This window comes from Emericellopsis atlantica, assembly GCF_019669845.1.
Source record: "Emericellopsis atlantica unplaced genomic scaffold F5Z01scaffold_4, whole genome shotgun sequence".
NCBI lineage: Eukaryota > Fungi > Ascomycota > Sordariomycetes > Hypocreales > Bionectriaceae > Emericellopsis > Emericellopsis atlantica.
Genome location: NW_025764706.1, coordinates 223,984 through 243,332, shown reverse-complemented (window position 1 = coordinate 243,332; position 19,349 = coordinate 223,984). Strand labels below are relative to the sequence as shown.

General features: G+C 56.9%; 8 protein-coding genes across 8 annotated transcripts; 4 read left to right on the top strand and 4 right to left on the bottom strand.

The window, feature by feature from the left end:
- Positions 1-1,155: 1,155 nt before the first annotated feature.
- F5Z01DRAFT_616235 (Mechanosensitive ion channel family protein) lies at positions 1,156-3,714 on the top strand (the record flags this gene model as incomplete). The annotated part of the gene is made up of 1 exon (XM_046260901.1): positions 1,156-3,714. The coding sequence occupies one exon, from the start codon at positions 1,156-1,158 to the stop codon at positions 3,712-3,714; it is 2,559 nt and encodes an 852-aa protein (XP_046121346.1).
- A 322-nt stretch (positions 3,715-4,036) lies between these two features.
- Positions 4,037-5,170, bottom strand: F5Z01DRAFT_671023 (dienelactone hydrolase; the record flags this gene model as incomplete). Its single annotated transcript, XM_046264641.1, has 6 exons — positions 4,037-4,465; positions 4,521-4,646; positions 4,701-4,852; positions 4,911-4,951; positions 5,008-5,050; positions 5,107-5,170. The coding sequence occupies 6 exons, from the start codon at positions 5,168-5,170 to the stop codon at positions 4,037-4,039; spliced, it is 855 nt and encodes a 284-aa protein (XP_046121345.1).
- A 541-nt stretch (positions 5,171-5,711) lies between these two features.
- F5Z01DRAFT_616046 (RHD3/Sey1) lies at positions 5,712-8,388 on the top strand (the record flags this gene model as incomplete). Its single annotated transcript, XM_046260893.1, has 3 exons — positions 5,712-5,803; positions 5,852-8,040; positions 8,090-8,388. 3 exons carry the CDS (start codon positions 5,712-5,714, stop codon positions 8,386-8,388), a joined length of 2,580 nt encoding a protein of 859 aa, XP_046121344.1.
- Positions 8,389-8,519: 131 nt separating this feature from the next.
- On the bottom strand, positions 8,520-9,557 carry F5Z01DRAFT_679494 (ribonuclease HII; the record flags this gene model as incomplete). Its single annotated transcript, XM_046265531.1, has 1 exon — positions 8,520-9,557. The coding sequence occupies one exon, from the start codon at positions 9,555-9,557 to the stop codon at positions 8,520-8,522; it is 1,038 nt and encodes a 345-aa protein (XP_046121343.1).
- A 490-nt stretch (positions 9,558-10,047) lies between these two features.
- F5Z01DRAFT_694641 (Mif2/CENP-C like-domain-containing protein) lies at positions 10,048-12,440 on the top strand (the record flags this gene model as incomplete). The annotated part of the gene is made up of 4 exons (XM_046266246.1): positions 10,048-10,124; positions 10,153-10,352; positions 10,413-11,987; positions 12,039-12,440. 4 exons carry the CDS (start codon positions 10,048-10,050, stop codon positions 12,164-12,166), a joined length of 1,980 nt encoding a protein of 659 aa, XP_046121342.1. The 3' UTR covers positions 12,167-12,440.
- On the bottom strand, positions 12,250-15,341 carry F5Z01DRAFT_387013 (RNA12 protein-domain-containing protein). The gene is made up of 3 exons (XM_046259463.1): positions 14,955-15,341; positions 14,652-14,897; positions 12,250-14,604 (listed from the first exon to the last, which is right to left on the bottom strand). Exons 1-3 carry the CDS (start codon positions 15,172-15,174, stop codon positions 12,509-12,511), a joined length of 2,562 nt encoding a protein of 853 aa, XP_046121341.1. The 5' UTR covers positions 15,175-15,341; the 3' UTR covers positions 12,250-12,508.
- A 366-nt stretch (positions 15,342-15,707) lies between these two features.
- On the top strand, positions 15,708-16,463 carry F5Z01DRAFT_633361 (uncharacterized protein; the record flags this gene model as incomplete). The annotated part of the gene is made up of 1 exon (XM_046261946.1): positions 15,708-16,463. The coding sequence occupies one exon, from the start codon at positions 15,708-15,710 to the stop codon at positions 16,461-16,463; it is 756 nt and encodes a 251-aa protein (XP_046121340.1).
- Positions 16,464-16,799: 336 nt separating this feature from the next.
- Positions 16,800-19,224, bottom strand: F5Z01DRAFT_385859 (heat shock protein 70 family). Its single transcript, XM_046259459.1, has 2 exons — positions 18,420-19,224; positions 16,800-18,352 (listed from the first exon to the last, which is right to left on the bottom strand). The coding sequence occupies exons 1-2, from the start codon at positions 19,165-19,167 to the stop codon at positions 17,157-17,159; spliced, it is 1,944 nt and encodes a 647-aa protein (XP_046121339.1). The 5' UTR covers positions 19,168-19,224; the 3' UTR covers positions 16,800-17,156.
- Positions 19,225-19,349: the final 125 nt, after the last annotated feature.

The following is a 19,349-nucleotide window of genomic DNA, read 5'->3' as shown; positions in this document are numbered from 1 at the left end:
TGTTCCTGGCCACGATGGATCACCTTCTGATCCAGCCTCCAGGACACTCGCTTCGTTGATGGCCTGTCTCTCGTTTCAAGACCGGTTCGAGCCTTTGCGGCGCCCATTGTGAAACGAGGCGCACGTCTTTCTTTGCTTGACGGCACGTCGACACGCGGTCCTGAGAGGGGCGACGCAGGGCACGACGGGCCAGTCTTAGCGCCATTCATTCGCTAAAAGAAGTGCCAGGGCCTTGCAAGACACCTGGGGACTGCCACTGGCCCAATTGCCATTTGCGAGGCAGTCGCGCGGGACCCCTGAGCGCCTTCCGCCTGTCTAGTCCCACCCATGAGCCCCAGAAAATCCCAGCCTCTCACCAACCACGATCCTCGACGCTTCACCTCGAGATCCATCCACCCCTTGACCCTACTTACGATACGAAGAGAATTCCAGCTGCTGGCGCGCGCGCCCATCATCGACCTCCTCGAGGTGAAAAAACGGACGCGTGTTTCTCCTGGGGACGAAACAGGCCCGCCGCCTTCTCGTATATCCATGCCAACCCTCGTTTTTGGATCGTCACTCTCCTTCTGCTCGTCCTCCTCGTCATTCATTCCTTTCTGCGGTCCTTCAAATTTGCACCCCTAAACCCCCCCCTGACTCCCGACCCCGGATCTCAATCCGGCTTGGCTCAGTTGATCGTTCACATCTCGCTTTTCAACACCTCAGCCATCTTACCCTCGTTACTACGTACCACCGTCTTGCGTAGACGCAGACCCGACCCTCCAGCAGCCCTAGTTCAAACACCACCAACACATCGCTCATTGATCGGCACTGGCCCCAGCTTCAGCTCGGAGAGCTTAGGTCTCGTGTGCATCACCGCATTCACTAAAAGCTCCCCGACGCTAATCTACGACAACTCTCGCCCCGCACACGGTCCACCTCGTTCCCAAGCGCTACCACAGGCAGTCAGGACTGTGCTGTGGGATCCATACGTGACTGGGTCACTGTTCTGTTCTTGTCCTCCGGTGCGAACGCAGAGGTCGTCGACGTCTCTTCCACATCAAACGTCCTCGTCTAGTCATGGGCGTACCCGGCAGACAACACTCCCTCACATCACGCACATCTGGCTTTGCCAAACTCCCCGACGGAGCCAGTCGTTTTCAGCAGGACGACAACATGAGCGGCCCAGACGACGGCATTCCTCTGGCCACGGTCAAGAGCCATGCCTCGACCGGCGCACGCCGACCGGACATGGCCCTCACCTCGAGCATCGACTCGGCGCAGTTTGAAAAGGACAAGCAGAACGAACACTCGCACAACCCTTTCCAGCGTCACAGGGGCCGTCGCCAAAAGAAGGACGACACCATTGGCCGAAGCAACACGGGTGACACCGTCCACGGCACCGGCCCCAAGCTGAACTTTATGGGTCGACTGTACAACAAGATTATTGGATTCTCCGTGGTCAACCGCTATCTCGTCTACATCATCCCCGTTGGCATCATACTCGCTATACCCATCATCGTCCTCGCCGTCACCGGTCATCAAAACGATATCCCCGTGGGCAACACCGGCCGGGGTGACGATCTCACAATCGGGCCTCCCCTCTTCCGACTTCTGCTTTGGATTGAGATCACCTGGCTCACTGTCTGGGCCGCCAAGCTCGTCGCCTGGTTCATTCCCAAGCTCTTCATGTTCTTTTCCGGCATCGTCAGCGCTGGCACACGCAAGTACGCCACGGTGCTCGAGAACCTGTCTCTTCCCCTCTCCCTGTTCTTCTGGGCGCTGGCGTCCTGGCTCACCTTCCGGAACCTCTTTGGCAAGTCATACCACATCGGCGTGAACTGGGTCAAGACCCTGGAGACGATACAGAGCGCCCTCTTCGTCTCCTCGGCTGTCTTCCTCGGCGAGAAGTTCATCGTCCAGATGATTGGTGTCACGTACCACCAACGCTCCTTTGCCAACCGCATCAAGGACTCGAAGCGAGAGGTGCATCTCCTTGGTCTCCTGTACGACGCCTCCCGTACGCTCTTCCCCATGTACTGCCCCGAGTTCGCCGAGGAGGACCATGTCATCAACGACAGTATCGAGTTGAAGTTTGGCGGTGGCAAGCACAGCCGATCCAAGTCGGGTACCGTGACGCCCATGAGACTGATCGGCGAGGCTGGGCGCATTGGTGGCAAGATGACCTCGGCTTTTGGCAACATTGCCTCTGAGATCTCCGGCAAGCAAGTCTTCAACCCCAACTCGGCACACTCAATCGTCCTCGAGGCTTTGGAGAAGCTGCGCTCCTCTGAGGCGTTGGCACGCCGCATCTGGATGTCTTTTGTTGTCGAGGGCAAGGATTCGCTCTATTTTGAAGATATCGCCGAGGTGCTGGGCCCTACCCACCGCGCCGAGGCTGAAGAGGCCTTTGCGGCCATTGACGGCGACGGCAACGGTGACATTAGTCTCGATGAGATGATCCGCAAAGTCATCGAGACTGGCAAGGAACGCAAGGCCATTGCCGAGGGCATGAAGGACATTGGCCAAGCTCTCGGTGCTTTCGACAAGGTGCTTCTGTTCGTGGTGCTGCTCATCGTCATCTTCATCTTCCTGGCCTTCTTCCAGAGCAGCTTCATCACTGTCATTGCCTCGGCTGGCACGACGCTGCTGTCACTCTCGTTCATCTTCGCGGTCACTTGCCAGGAATTCCTCGGTTCCTGCATCTTCCTCTTCGTCAAGCACCCATACGATGTTGGCGACCGTGTTCGCATCATGGACAAGGAGCTCATTGTCGAGCGTATCTCCCTACTGTACTCGGTCTTCACCCGCACCGAGACCCAGCAAGTCTCACAGATCCCCAACATTGTTCTCAACACCTACTGGGTCGACAACATCTCCCGCAGCAAGTCCATGTACGAGAGCTTCACCGTTGACGTATCATTCGACACGAGGTTTGAGGACGTTGAGCTCCTTCGCCAGGAAATGGAGAACTTTGTACGCGACCCTGAGAACTCCCGCGACTTCCAGCCAGACTTCACCATTGGCATCGGCAGTATCGGCAACCTTGACAAGCTCACCCTCGAAATCTCCATCCTACACAAGTCCAACTGGCACAACGCCATGGTCCGCGCCAGCCGCCGTTCGAAATTCATGTGTGCGCTGGCCCTTGCCATGAAGAAGGTGCCCATCAACGGCCCAGGTGGCGGCGGCGATGCCCTCGGCGGCCCTGCCAACCCCGCATACTCCGTGTCTGTGACGGACGACTGGGCCTCCAAGGCTCGCGACGACTGGGCCAAGTCCAAGGCGGAGGCCCGTCTCGTACCGCCCCCGTCCAACGCCGCCGAGGCCGAGGAGAAGGAGGAGGCCGCCATCTCGGGCATCGCAGAGCGCCCGCCCGTGCGCGAGATGGCCGCCACCGGCCAGTGGGATGACTCGAAGCTCGGCGGCAGTATCGCTCGGGAAGCCTCCCAGCGCGACCGTGACATCCACACGCTGCGCAACGACATGCTGAAGAGGCACAGCACACGCGGCCGGCGCAAGGCTGGCGAGAGTATCCCGTCGCTCGCGGGCAGCAACCAAGGTGTCTCCTCGCCCATATCGCCGTCGTACAGTCGCCGGGAGCTCTTTGACGAGGAGTCCCAGATTGACACGCGCCGATCGTTTGCCAGCCAAAGGTCACCACAGCGTGAGACGCACGTGCCGCAGCTGAACGTCCCTCAGCCGAGAGGGCCGCCTCCTGCAGGGCAGCACTAGAAAAAGACACCGTGTAGTAGGTGTGGAAATGTGAAGTTTTGAGGCTTCATTGTATGTTCATGCTTTTCCATGCATGGGTTGCGAAGGGAGCATTTATGTCAACATCAAACCCGGATTTTTTGTTTATAGAAATTGGCATAGTATCATCTCCGCGCTGCGGCGCGTCGAGTCCGGATTGGTTTAGGTATAGCATTACATCGCATATCCCGATGTGTAGATTTTAAGATGGACCGGTGTGGATGAGTTCTTGATGGACTCCACACCGGTACCCTGGAGATTTCTGAAATTATTACTTTTTGTCTTGTACTCTTTGGCTGCCCTCCTAACACACGTGCTCTGGCGCAGCCACAGCTCCGTCTCTGGGACCAAGATCGGTCTTGAGGGTTCTGGTGAAGAGCTCGAGGAGTACCTCAAAGCAGATCTTGGTGATGGCCGGGTCGTAGCGACCTTTGCTCAGCTCATCCCTGATAAAGGCGTGCTGCGCGTGGGCAAACTCATAGAAGCTGAAGCACGCCTTGGCCTCGCGCAGCTTGGAGCGGATGAGGTCTTGTCCTGCGTCGGGTACGTGCGTGTCCTTGATACCAAAGATCATGGCCACCTCGGCGTGCTGCAGCTTCTGGAGATGATCCAGCGTGTGCGCGCTGCCGGTGGGGGCCTCCGGGGAGGAATTGGCGGCTTCATGGGGGCCAAGAGAGCGGGAGTGGATGTCTGTGGCAAAGTACGCCACGCACGCTGTTATGCGGGAGTCGAACTGGGACATGTGAGTCTTGCGTGTATGATAAATGCCGGGAAGGCGGAGGACATACTGTAGCGCGCAGGGCGAGGTGACCGCCGAGGCACATGCCCGTTGACCCGATGAGGCCAGTGCACGTGGGCAGCGACAGGAGGTAGTCGACGGTGCTTGTAACATCGGCATCGTACGACTCGAGTGTCTGTGCACGTTAGAGGCCATGCTCTTAAGGATCCGGAGTACGGGAGAAGCTGACCTTTTGCGCCTTGTACGCGTTGCCTTTGTCTGTGTCGGCGGCGTCGTACGCTAGGGGCTCAGGACCCGTGAAGTCATGGTAGGAAGAAGGCGCGGCAACGATGTAGCCTTGTCCCGCGATCTGACGGGCAAAGCGGGCCACGGGTCCGGTCACTATGTGTGTGTGAGGACGGTTTAAGAGGGTGTTGGACATAGGGGCTGCTTGAAGTACCTTGATAGATCTCGCTGAAGACGCAGACACCGGGAAACTTGCTATATGTGCGCCTTAGCCAAGTCTGTCTACACTGTACGGAGAAAGGGAAGCTCACGCCTTTGGATAGCCTGGGATAGTTGGGTGAAAGACAAATATGCCTGGCAAGAGGGATCAGCAAGCTATAAGACATAGGTAGCTTAGGATAAGACCTCACGCATAGACTGTTCGGTGCCATTGACAGTGACAGGCACGTCGACGTGGGACTCTTTGATGAGCATATTGGATTGTGTGACTGCTCTATGGAGGATTATTGAATAAGAGCAGCAGGATAAGCAGGCTGTGAGATGAGCTGTATTTCAATGTGAGGAACCCCTCCTGGTGTAGTTCATGGACTGGACCCTGAACAGCTTGGCCGCCCCTCCATTGGACGTGGGGTTCGAGAAGCGACCGATGCATAACGTGCACAGTGTGCACAAGTCATGCACATCTGCATTCACTAGGGATGACGTCTCGGCGCGGAACATGTGCCAAACCGAGGGATGGGTGGGGGGCAAGCTCCCTTCTCCGCCACAGCTTGGCTCGTAAACTTGATGGCATGCAGCTGGCCACCTGCCCACATCATATGAGCGAATGTATGGTAGGCAGGCAAAACGACCATCAACTTCCAAGGAGACTTTCAGACATATCTGTTCTCCCGGACAACTTCCATGCGACGAGACTCTGAGTCTGCATTTACAAACTGTCTTTTCAATCGATACATGCGACCAATTCCACGGAACCCGCCCACGCCCCTCCTGAACTAAACAACTGGCCACAACGATGAACGGCCACATGGCTGGTGTCGGCGAGGCGCCGTCCGCCGGCAGTTTTGAGCATGGCGTCCAGATCATTGACGGCGACAAGGAGTTCAAGTTGGTCTGAACGACAGGGAAATCGCAAACATTGCTGACTGTAGGCAGCGCCAACATGAACGAGTACCTGCAAGTGGAACATGTCGCAGAGGCCGGCTTCAACTACCACATCATCTCCGTCTTCGGCTCCCAATCGACCGGCAAATCGACTCTGCTCAACAACCTGTTTGGTACCGAGTTCTCCGTAATGTCGGAGACGGCGCGCCAGCAGACGACCAAGGGTATCTGGATGTCCAAGAACAAGCGCATCGAGAGCGCGGGTACGAAGATGGCAGACAACATCCTGGTGATGGACGTCGAGGGCACCGACGGTCGCGAGCGTGGCGAGGACCAGGACTTTGAGAGGAAAAGCGCGCTCTTTGCGCTCGCGACGAGCGAGGTCCTGCTGGTCAATATTTGGGAGCACCAGGTCGGATTGTACCAGGGCGCCAACATGGGACTTCTCAAGACCGTGTTCGAAGTCAACCTGCAGCTGTTCCTCAAGGACAAGAAGTCGACGCCTCGATCGCTCCTCTTCTTCGTGATCCGCGACCACCTCGGCACCACGCCGCTGGCCAACCTGAGGAACACGCTGATCCAGGACCTCACGAAAATATGGAGCTCCATCTCGAAGCCCCAGGGCCTCGAAAACTCCAGGATCGAGGATTACTTTGACTTTGGCTTCGCGGCACTACCCCACAAGATTCTGCAGGGAGACAAGTTTGTCAGCGAGGTCGCTACGCTGGGCTCGCGGTTCACCACGGGCCACCGTGGCAAGTCTGGCAACAAGGATGACGACGAACTCCAAGGCGGCGTGTTCTTGCCCGAGTACCATCGCAGAATTCCCGCGGATGGTTTCTCCATGTACGCCGAAGGCATCTGGGACCAGATTGTGAACAACAAGGATCTCGATCTTCCTACACAGCAGGAACTGCTGGCGCAATTCCGATGCGACGAGATCGCGCGCGAGGTGCTCATTTCGTTCGACGTTGTCATCACGCCACTTGAGGAGAAACAGGCCGAGGCGACAAGATTTGGCAAGCCCACAGTCCTTCCCGATCTCGGTGCGACCGGCAGCAAGGCGCGCACCGAGGTGCTCAAGTCGTTCGAGTCGCAGGCAAGTCGGTACCACAAGGGCGTCTTTACGCGCAAAAGGCAAGAGTTGGAGAGCAAGGTCGATACGCGCATGAAGGCGCTGTACCAGGGACAGCTCTCGGCGGCCCACAAGGCGGGCGTCGTGGCGTTCAGCGAGGCGGTGAGCAACAAGGTCAAGGCAGGGCAGAAGGCCGGCGGGGGCTACGAGTTTGCCGAGATTGTGGCCAGCGAGAAGAAGAAGACGCTGGACATTTTCAAGGTGGAGGCGCAGAGCCTCGCGATGCAGGGCGTGCCGTGGACCAACTTCAAGACGCAATACATGTTGTTTGAGCAGGAGCTGGACGAGGTCAGCGGCAAGCTGCGAAAGGAGGAGATGCGCCGCTTGGCCACGCGCGTTGAGCGATGGGTCAAGTCTCGTCTCGGCGAGGCGATTGGTCTCGAGTTCAACAAGCTTGGTTCCGGTAGGGGAGGAACCGGCGCACCCGAGGAGGGCGAGAAGCCTGCGACGGAGAAGGACCTGTGGGACCGCATCTGGAACGTCTTCACGGGCATCGTCAAGGAAGCCGAGGTCCGTTTCGCTGAGCGCGCCAAGAGCTTTGATGCCAGCGACGAAGAGGTTGATGTGGGCATGTGGCGCTTGAGGCGCAAGAGTTGGGTCGCCCTGCGCGAGAAGGTGGATGAAGAAGTCATGGAGGGCAATATCCTGATGAAGCTGCGGGAGAACTTTGAGGATAAATTCCGCTACGACGAAGCTGGCGTGCCCAGGATATGGCGCCCCACCGACGACATTGAGGGCATTTACACGAAAGCAAGAGAGTCGACGCTCAAGTTGATCCCTCTGCTATCAAGATTCAGACTCGCGTCGACCTATGCGCCGCCCGATCTGGTCAGCTTCATTGGCACCCAGCCTGGCGGCGTGGAGGCTGGCGACGAGGAGGATCTGCCCCCCATTGGCGGCGTCGATGAAGACGAGGGCAAGAGTCTCGAGGAGGAGACGACGGTGCTCAGCGAGAGCAAGCGACAGGACCTCGTTGTCCGCTTCAAGAAGACAGCCGACGGCGTCTTTGTTGAGGCCAAGCGCGGTGCGCTCGGTGGCGTTACGCAGGTGCCCTGGTATTTCTATGGTCTGCTGCTCGCGCTTGGATGGAACGAGTTGTTTGCTGGTAAGTGGAGTGCCACCCCTGCCTTACCTTCTTCGCTAACAGACAACAGTCCTCAAGAACCCCTTCCTCTTCTTGCTGCTCATTCTCATGATTGGTGGCCTGTACGTCTCGTACTCTCTCAATCTGCTCGGACCCATGATGCACATGGGCAATGCGGCGTTCACCCAGGGGCTCGACATTGGCAAGGAGCGTCTGCGCGAGTTTATCATGAACCAGGAGATGGCCCGCCAGGCCGTCGGCGTGCCAGCCAACAGCGGCAACAGCACCGAGGACATTGGCATGGATGATCTAGACACAAAGGGCAAGAAGAAAGGTGACGACTCGGCACATGGCGATGATGAGATTTGAGCCAGGTCTTGGCGGCTCTCCATGAGCAAATAGGATATATGTATAATGCTTTCACGATTTAGGATATCTATGAGGACCCAATGCCCTTGCGCCCAACGCCGAACTCTACAACAAGCATAAGAAAAGACTAATCAAAAAGCCTCGAGACCGGCCAATGTGCCGTACCAACTCCCCAGCTCGCGGGTGACATCCTTGTCCGCCGAGCCGCCTGCAAAGTAATCCGTCATCTTGGTCGTGTCGCCATCGTCGTCCTCTGGCCAGTCCACTTTGACACCTTTGCCCTTGGCATCGAGCATGTCCTTTGCGGTGCCCCAGCTAAACCGACACTCTGGACCCCATCCAAAGACGGGGTGCATATTGTCCCTCAGCCAGCTGGAACACCTCGCGTCCGACGGATAGCCCGACCCCCACGTCATGCCCTCGTCCTCACCGCGGCCGGCGGCCTCCCCTCTGGCCTCGTACAGGACCTCCAGTGCCGCGTCGCGCGTCACCTTGGCGCATACACTGGCCGCGCTGACGCAGGGGTACAGGCTGTCCGCCTTCTTCGCGACGACAATCTTGGCCGTGGGGAAGACCCGTTGCAGCTTGGCCTGGTACGAGGCCGGCGGGCCGATGGTGTCGACGTAGATCTCCTGCACGTTGACGCCGCGCGCGTAGACGCCCCGGATGAGGTCGACGGTGGCGTCCATGGCCTGGGCGTTGAGGTTGTAGGTGGTCGTGGGACGGAGCATGTTGGCGCCAATGTCGCGCGCGGAGAGGGAGCTGGTGGCCCATCCGCACGAGGCGTGTAGATCTGAGCCGTTTGTGCAGAGCGTGCGCATCAGGTCGGAGCGGACGTCTGGCTTGAGGACCTTGGAATCGTCAAAGTGATGCGTCTCGCGCAGCAGGGGGTCGGACAGCGGGAGTGGGAGGTAGAAGACGCCGTAGACCATGGGGCCCAGGACGGGACCGCGACCGGCCTCATCGACGCCGAGGGCGCATGCGGGTGCGGATGATGGGTTCGAGGGATCTGTCGGCTGGAGAGAGGATGGGACGGGGGAGAAATAGGTTGATGAGGCGCCTGCGAGTAGGGGCTGGCGGTCGATGGATGGTGGGAGGAAGATCTTGGACGAGGTGGGCGGTGTCTCGAGGGCGACTTGGGAGTCGTTGGGTTGGGGGTCGTCTTCCATCATGGCTGGTGCTGGTTACAGGCGGAAGGTAAAGTCAATGGTGCCGTGATGAGGACGATCCTGTTCATGAGATGGAGATACCTGGTATACTGATAGTGACCTTACCTGAGGTTAGCAGTTGCTGCCCCTCGACGCGTCGCAAGTCTCAGGCGCTGCGAAGACGCGTCCCGGCGCGTGCCAGTGGGGCCCAGCCACTGGGTGACCGCTTCTTCGGGGCCGTCTGCAGCGGCCTATCCACTGTGAATCAACACTGGGCCCAACGAAAGACTCGGGCGCGTCTTGACGACTTGACGCACCTTAACATGGATGGACGCTGCCCGGTAGCTTTCCGTCGCAATCAACTTTAGCCGCATCCCATTCATCTGCCTTGTGGTGCGAACTCTCGCGAATTGAGCTAGATCACTCGCCCTTCACTAGCATTGAACCTTGGAACTCGGAAGGCTTCTTAGCCTCAATCTCGCCAATTGTCACGCAACACGATAACACCGCAATGGCGCCTCGCGGCCGTCGCGCTGGGGGCGAGGGCTCGGAATCCCAGGCCTTCCACGAGCTTGGTGTCCGTGGTCGGTAAGTCGCGCCACTTGCTTCGTCGCAGGACTCTCAAGTGTCTGACATTCTTTGCGCCCAGGAAAACTGGCGTTGCCCTGCCCAACACGGGAGAGGTTGATGCTCAGGGCATGCAACCACTCGACGCCCTCTTCTCCTCGCCAACGAAACAGCCCGCGCAAGCCAACGGCGTAGATGACGATGATGAAGACGACGAGTCAGGAAGCGAGGCCATGAGCATTGAGACAAGTGAGCCGCCTTGCCCATAGGCAGCGACCATACGCCGACAGGACTAACTAACGCGCGCAGGTGCTGGGCCAGGCCCACGAACGCTCCTTAAGAATCAGCGCAATGCCCAATACCCAATCTCACAAGATCGCTCGCCCCTCAAAACCACTCTGCGATCACCCGCCAGGCGGAACCTACACATGTCATCGCCCATCGCGGAAGACCGCGATGTGACAGTCACGCGCAGGATCAACTTCCCGTCAGCCGCGAAGCGCAGCAAGACGAACGGGACAAATGGCGCGGCTGCAGCCGAGATGGCCGAGCAGGAGGCGGCCATCGACGAAAATAATGATGACATGGACATGATCGAGAACGGGTTGGACGCGCAGCACGAGGACGATGGTAGTGACGGCGACCTTGGCGAGGACAACCTGCACGATGTGGAAGAGGTGTCTCAAGTTGAAGATGAAGATGAGGCTGATCCAGAACCCGAACCCGAGCCTGAAGTTGAGCCTGTGAAACAAGCGCCGGCCAAGGCTGCAAGGGGTCGTGGGCGTCCAAAGGCAACGCCTGCCGCACAAGTGGAGGATCAGCCCACGCCAGAGGCGACACAGCCTACATCATCGGAAAAGAAGAAGAGGGGACGTCCGTCCAAGAAGAGTAAGGAGGCTGCTGTGCCCGAAGCGCCACCAGCTCCCAAATCGACGGCCGGACGTAAGAAGCGGCCGCCTTTGAGCGGCGACGAAGACGGTGATCAGGAGCCTCCAGTGGGGGACAGCCCGCGAGCAAAACGCCAGAAGACGAGACAGGAACCTCCAGCCCCTGCCGCTTCGAAACCACCACCCAAGTCCTCGTCCTCGACTGCACCAAAAGCGAAATCACGCGGGAGACCGCCAGGTCGCAAACCAAAGGCGGCCAATGCGGGAGGCGAAGATGCCGGGGAAGCGTCACTCCTGGACTTGCAAAAGGGTCCGCCCATGCCCAAGCGCAGAGGACTCATGTCTGTGAAGCGGGATCCCGATGCCATCTTGCAGACGAGGTCTGGACGCCACACCTACAGGCCTCTGAGCTGGTGGGAGGGCGAGAGGGCCATCGAGGAGGATGTGCAGCAGCCTGATATATTCCGCAAAAAGGACCAAGATGGCTTCGTCCTCAAGTCCATGAAGGAGATTGTACGTGTCCACGAAGATGAACCCGAGCCAACAAAGCGCTGGCGTGGGTCCAAGTCTGGGCGGAAACCTGCAGCCAAGGCGAGAGCCGCCTCCGTCAAGGAACAGGACGACGCTGAGCCCCTCGAGGACTGGGAGACCAACGAAGGCAGAATCGTGAGCGAGGTGATAGCCTGGGACCCAGAGTATGAGACTCAGCCTCCTGGCGACGAGGAGCCCGTCGACATCAGCGAGGAAGAGATTGCCATCTCGGGTGAGGCTGTCCAGACCCGGGAAATCCGCGACGCGACCTTCAAGTTCGCAAAGACGCTGACCATGCCGTTCATGGGCGCCGGCATCGTCGATCTACCGCCAGGCGCCGTCAAGAGGCCCAAGAACTCGCGCAAGATGCACATGGTCTTCTTTGTGCACACGGGCAAGGTCTCCGTGGCCGTGAACGAAACGGAATTTGCGATTTCGGCTGGCGGCCAGTGGTTTGTCCCACGAGGTGAGCTTTCTTCCTTCGTCTGGCTTGTTGGTCAGTAACTAACTACGGCAGGCAACTACTACACGATCAGGAACGAGTACTCCCAACCGGCTCGCATATTCTTTGCACAGGGCTGTGAGCCTTCGTCTACCTTACAGCAGGCAGACATGTCGCAGTCCATGCTGATGACGGATTCGTAGCCGGTTCGCAGCTGGGAAGCTTTTGCACGCGGACGTCTGTTGGGGCGGATGGCGCTGGATTTTTGTTTGATACCAATGATGTTCCGAGGCGCAGATGAGGAGTTCTGCTCTCGATGTGGGTTAGCTATCGTGGCGCGACCGCCAGGAAGGGGTCATTATGCATGTGTCTACTGGGAAGATGAAAATGACAGCGTAACACCTGCTTGAACAATGTATTCGAGACGTTACCACTACAGATGGAGGTGGGTATGTTCTTTTGCAAGCAGAAATACACAAGCCGCCACGTTACGCCCTTCCGTGCCCAGAAATCCCTGATTTTTAATGTACGAGTGAACATTCTTCCTAGTACTCCTTGTTCAAAATCTTCTTGAGGTCGCTCATCTCACTGTCGAACTGGACAATCTTGTCCTGGCTGCTGTTCATCTTGCCCAGCAGGTAGTTGATACGCGTGGTAGTCTCGTTAGTCTGTTTGGGCAAGCCGCCAAGCAGTGAGAGCTCCTTCTCGTACTTGTCAATGTTCTGCGCCTCGACCTTGGCGTTCTCCGTTAGAACAGCCAGGTCCATCTTTGCACGCAAGACACGGTCATTTTGGAGGACAGAGAATGCTGCTTGGTTCAATGGCTTGCCTGCGGTGATGGTCGTGGGGCGGCCCTGTGTGTACTGCACAGCAATGAGCTCCGAGTTGGTGAGGCTTTCGAGGGCAGTCTCCCCGTCTTTGGCAGATGGTGTCATGGAGCTCGCGAAGGTGGGCGAGAGGAGGACTTGGTGGTAGCGAAGCGTAGGCTCCTTGGCCAGCGATTTGACAAGAACCCAGGCTTGCTGAGTAGACCACTTGCGCTCCTCGCCACTGGTTTTGCCCAAGAGGAACATCTTGACAATCTCGGAGGCGTTTTCGTTGACAATTTCGTCAACAGCCTGCTTGGGGGTTTGGCCAGTCTTGATGCGGCGGGTGAGGAACTCGAGATCCGTGAGGCGACCACCCATGGTCTCAATGCTCTCGTCAAGTCCTGCCAAGTCGAGCTTGGTGGGCTTCCCTTGTTCGCCATCGCGCTTCTCCTTCTGCTGCTCTTTCTCGTCTGCCGCGGCTTCTTCATCCAGACGGCTCATGACAAAGTTCTTTGCCACATCCGGGTCGAGATCTCCCAGCGATACCGAGCGAATGACGCGGTCAGGGAGAGCCTTGGCCAGAGGTTTGGTGTAGGAAGAATCGTTTGTGAGGAAGATGACGTGAGCAACATTGTTCTGCACAACTGAGGCTGCCCAATCTGCTACCTTCTCGTAGACAATGCCCTTGTCCTCGGACTTGTGCAGGAAGTTGTCAATAACGACAACTGGCCGGTGTTCAGGATGCGACTCTAGGTAGGCATCGTCGGAAAGATTGGCATCCTTGTCCCGTTTGGAGCGACCAGACAGTGAGACTTTCTTCAAGGCTGCAGTCGTCGTGTACAGTATCTTGTTCAGCTGCGACTCGAGAGTCTCTGAGAAGCCAGCCTTGACGCCCGTGGTGCTCTGCACGGCCAGGTCGATCATACTGCTCATGCTGTTTGCCCACGAAAAAATGGGCCGGTACCCGACAGCGGCTGCAAGTCTGCGAATCGTGCCAGCTTCTCCACGAGCCTCGACAATAGGTCGGCAGTCAAGCGTCAGGACGTTTTTACGACCTTCGAGTGACTGACCCATGACCATCTCCTTCTTGCCAGAGCCCTTCGGGCCGGTCACTACGATGAAAGTGTCGGAGCTCCCATCGAGCCAGCTTCGCAGCTGATCAATCAGGTCCCGGCGGTGGTTCCAGACGGCGCTGAGGTCATCGTGGGGCGATGATTTCTTGGTGATGTTGAGTTGGTCGGTCTGCGACTTGAACCACTTGTACACCCTCGATTCAGTGAAACGCAGGGAGTGCTGGATGTGCAATTCGATGAAGAACTGGCGGATAGGGTCGAAGACGATGACTGAGATACCGGCAATGAGCGCTGCAATGGCGGGCACCACAATACGGGGGTGATTTGTGAGCCAATTCCAGATACTATGCGCCTTGACACGCTTTTCATAGGACATGCGCAGCCTGGTGCCCGTCTTGCCACCGCCTAGGGCCTCACCAACGACAAAGCCATGCATACAGTTCCGCGCCATGATGGCGTCACGCATCATAGGAAAGGCTAGGTACGCAAACCTCGGTGTGGCCTTGTTGTCTTGAGCTTGGGGAATGATGTCCGCAATCTTGCCATAGCGGCGGAACAATGTGTAGAGCTTCTCTTCGGACAGTTCCACGGGTTCGGCCCCAGGCTCTGGTGCGACGAATTCAATCTTGACAAGGTTCGAGGGGTACCGATAAAGGTCCTCCAGCCAGGGTGTGCCTCGGACAAGATGTGCCTTGATGCCTCGGAAGGGGTTGAACCATGGTTTGATGGGTCGATCATTAAGCTTGTTGATCAACGTTTCTGGCCATGTTAGAGATGCATCGTCGATAAGGCAATTTCCACCTCACCTTCGGTAGAGCCAACATCCAGAGCAGCTGAATGCTCAAACTTGACAAAAGCGCCACCGTCTTTCAACCGCGGCAGAATCTCTGTAGCCTTTAATTGCATATCCTGGGGGATCGCGTTCTTCACGAGACGAATAGGGTCCATAATGCCGAGCGATGAAGTCTCGAACCGCTGAAGGACCTGGGCCATATCTTTGTCTGTCTTCCATACTCGGTTGAGAATGCTTGACAGTTTGAGAGGGAAGAGGTCTGCAGTTGTCAGCTCCAGTTTCAATGTGGTTAACGGTTAAGCAGCCGTATACTTACTGTCGAAGAAGATGACTGTCTCATTGGGCTTGACACCGATATGCCCGTCATCCTTATCCTTCTCGTCAATAATTGGCGAGGTGCTTTCCCACGCCTTCCTCACGACAGCTCCATGCTTCACGCGCTGCCGCGTCGAAGCTAGAAGCGGCCTGATGGCCTGCTGAGATGGAACCCCAGGCCGCAGGGCCATTGCCGCCGCTGGTATTCGCAGGCGGAACATGGCGACACAACTTTACAAAGACAACATGACAAGAAGAAAAGCCGACCCCGTCCAGCTTGATCAGATTTCTCTAGGCTAGCTACTGCTCCTGCCCCGAGTCCAAATAGACTGGTTCTGGAGCCAATGAGGTCATTGTCGCGATGACGGACCCACCCTGCACTCCAGATGTTGGAACGCGGAAAGGAAGGCGCGTGGCCCGGACGTCCAGATCTTCCGATCCCGCTTTAGTGATAACGCACCGTAACAGTACGTACCTTGTGAACATCAAGATTGAAGCCAATCAACTTGCACGCGATATACCAAGCCCGAGCACCACTTCCCTAGAAGCGAATCACGTTCCGTCGCCTCGCATACAGCACGCATACAACCCTCCCGTCACGCGATCCAGACTTATACGAAGATACTGAGACTTCCCCGCGTTTGCCAACCGCTCTTTGACCCATCACCCGAGTGTCTAATCATTCCTTTCTCTGCCTCAAACGACCAGATACACCCGGACGTATCTTCCCTCTACAAGACCGATAGAAGACATCATGGGCTGGCTCTGGGCATCGGGCTCTCCCAAAGAGCCAACGGCGCCTCCAGCCGACAAGGCAGCAACGACCACAACTACATCCCCGTCTACATCGGCACCCAAGACTGCACCGAACGAACCCAGCATGGACCCTGAGATCCAAAAGTTCTTCGACCTCTTCAACAACGACAGCAAGAAGCCCGAGCCTCCCACGCCGGCACCAAAGTCAGATCCGACATCCTCTGGCCCATCACAAGCAGAACCCGAGTCCAAATCATCATGGTTCGCACTCAAAGCGTCTAAATCGATCGACCCAGCGTCCGAGAACGCTCCCCCTCGCGATCCCCTCTCCGAAGCTCTGCTCCCCACCGAAATGTCCTGCCGCCAGGCCTTCGATCTCGCATGGGCGTGCAACTCCCTCGGAGGCCAGTTCAACGCTGTCTACCGCAACGGCGAGATGCGCTCCTGCAGCCAGCAATGGGACGACTTTTGGTTCTGCATGCGGACCAAGTCGCATACGGGTGCTGTCAAGGCCGATGCGGTCAGGCAGCACTACCGCAACAAGGAGTACGAGAAGTACTACAAGCCCGGGGCGAGGAGCAGCGAGGACATCTGGCAGAGTAGGGATTGGGTCGTCCGAGACGACGAAGTGTTCACACAGGCATTTGATGCAAACACGCAACTAGACGACGACGAGTGGAGGCGGAAGGACAACGAGAGGCGCAGGCAGGTGAGGGAGAGTTTGGGGATTGACAAGCCGGCGAATGCATCGTGATTTTGGCTATTGTATCAAATTGTATAGAAATTGAGTAAAGACCAACTCCCTGTATCGGGGTCTACATGATTTAGTACAATGTCTCATTATTGATGGATATGAAGGCCGGCGTATTGTCATAGACCTCTAATTAATATGTTAATTAAGAATATTCATCGAACATACAGGGGTAATATTGCCATCCAAGTAGCTATGGTACAAGATCTCCCAAGTATTGATAGACAGGAAGGCCGGCATATTGGTATAGACCAAATTAAACAAAATAATCAAGAATCCATCGGACATGCAGAGATGATGTCCTCGTCGGAGCAGCAATAGTACAGAATTATATTCATTTGGGACAGGCCTCATTACTATTGATAGATAGGGAAGCCAGTGTATTGACACGGACAAGGTCGATTGAAAAGACCAAGAGGAATTTGTCGGACTGGCAATGACATGTTGAGTACAGCAGCAACGACAGACATCACCAAATTCATTTTGAGACACACTGTTGTTGAAGTTATGAAATCTTCATTGACTCATTAAAGTACAGACCGATGCTTTTCCCTTATCGTGAACCATGATGCAACGCAAAAAATAGCAAGTGTCTAATCAATCCTCATCCCAGTCGAAACCAGCACGCCATAATATCGCAGAACCAATTTCATCAAACTGTCGACGAGTCTTGACATGGGTATCAAGACGGAGCATTTAGTCGACCTCCTCGACGGTGGGGCCGTCATCGCCGCCAGCACCGCCTGGGGCACCGCCAGCGCCAGGGAAGCCACCGGGAGCGCCACCGGGGGCACCGCCCTCACCAGTTCCGTAGAACTTCATCATGATGGGGTTGGCAATGCCCTCAAGCTCCTTCTGCTTGTCCTCGTACTCCTCCTTGGCAGCCTGCTGGTTGTCGTCGAGCCAGGTGACGGTCTTGTCAATCTCGGACTTGAGAGTCTCCTTGTCGGCAGCCTCAATCTTCTCGTCGACCTTGGGGTCGGACAGAGTGTTGCGCAGAGAGTAGGCGTAGGACTCGAGGCCGTTCTTGGCACCGACACGGCCAGCCTCACGCTCATCCTCCTCCTTGTACTTCTCGGCGTCAGACAGCATGCGCTCGATCTCCTCCTTGGACAGGCGGCCCTTGTCGTTGGTGATGACAATCTTGTTGGACTTGCCAGTACCCTTCTCGACGGCGGAGACGTTCATGATACCGTTGGCATCAAGGTCGAAGGTGACCTCAATCTGAGGAACACCACGAGGAGCAGGAGGAATACCAGTGAGCTCGAACTTGCCGAGCAGGTTGTTGTCCTTGGTGCGCTGACGCTCACCCTCGTAGACCTGGATGAGCACACCAGGCTGGTTGTCGGAGAAGGTCGAGAAGACCTCGGACTTCTTGGTGGGGATGGTGGTGTTGCGGGGGATGAGCTTGGTCATCATACCACCAGCGGTCTCGATACCGAGAGACAACGGGGCGACGTCGAGCAACAGAATCTCGTTGGTGGACTTGGAAGTAGTGTCACCAGACAGGATAGCAGCCTGGACGGCAGCACCGTAAGCAACAGCCTCATCAGGGTTGATGGACTTGTTGGGCTCCTTTCCGTTGAAGTAGTCGGTGATGAGCTTCTGGATGCGGGGAATACGGGTAGATCCACCGACGAGGACGATCTCGTGGACCTGGGACTTGTCGATCTTGGCGTCGGAGAGGACGCGGTCGACGGGGGCGGTAGTGCCACGGAAGAGATCCTGGCAAAGCTCCTCGAAGCGAGCACGGGTGATGGAGGTGTAGAAATCAATACCCTCGAAGAGAGAGTCAATCTCAATGGAGGTCTGTGCGGAGGAGGAAAGGGTGCGCTTGGCACGCTCGCAGGCGGTGCGGAGTCGGCGCAGGGCACGGGCGTTGCTGGACAGATCTAAAGAGAATAAAAGTTAGTCAAAAGTCCAAACAATAACCAGCTTGCGCATTGGGTCAATATTTACCTCGCTTATGCTTGCGTTTGAACTCGTTAACGAAGTGGTTAACGAGACGGTTGTCGAAGTCCTCACCACCCAAGTGAGTGTCACCGGCGGTGGACTTGACCTCGAAGATACCCTCCTCGATGGTCAGGAGCGACACATCGAAGGTACCACCACCAAGATCGAAGATGAGAACGTTGCGCTCGCCCTCAACCTTCTTGTCAAGGCCGTAGGCAATGGCAGCGGCAGTGGGCTCGTTGATGATACGGAGCACGTTGAGGCCGGCAATGAGGCCAGCGTCCTTGGTGGCCTGGCGCTGAGAGTCGTTGAAGTAGGCGGGGACAGTGACGACAGCGTTGTTGACGGTGCCGCCGAGGTAGGCCTCAGCAGTCTCGCGCATCTTGGTGAGGATCATGGAGGAGATCTCCTCGGGGGTGAAGTTCTTGGTCTCGCCCTTGAACTCAACCTCGACGACGGGCTTGCCGCCCTTGTCGATGACCTTGAAGGGGAAGTGCTTCATGTCAGCCTGCACCTCAGCATCGGCAAACTTGCGGCCGATGAGACGCTTGGCGTCGAAGACTGTGTTGTGAGGGTTCATGGCGACCTGGTTCTTGGCGGCATCACCGATCAGACGCTCGGTGTCGGTGAAGGCAACGAAAGAAGGAGTGGTGCGGTTGCCCTGGTCGTTGGCAATGATATCGCAGCGGTCCTCACGGAAGATACCCACGCACGAGTACGTGGTACCCAGATCGATACCGACGGCGGGAGCCATTGTGTCTGATGTATGTTGTGATATCCTGAGCGGGTGTGTATGAGTGTTGTATGACGGGAAAGGTGTGAATCTCTCTGATGGGAAAAAGAAGAGGTTGTTTGGGGTATCACAGGAGAATTGTATGAAGAATGAGGGAAAAAAAAGCAGAGCAGAGAGTGAGCGGTTGTGGCATGCACCTAGAT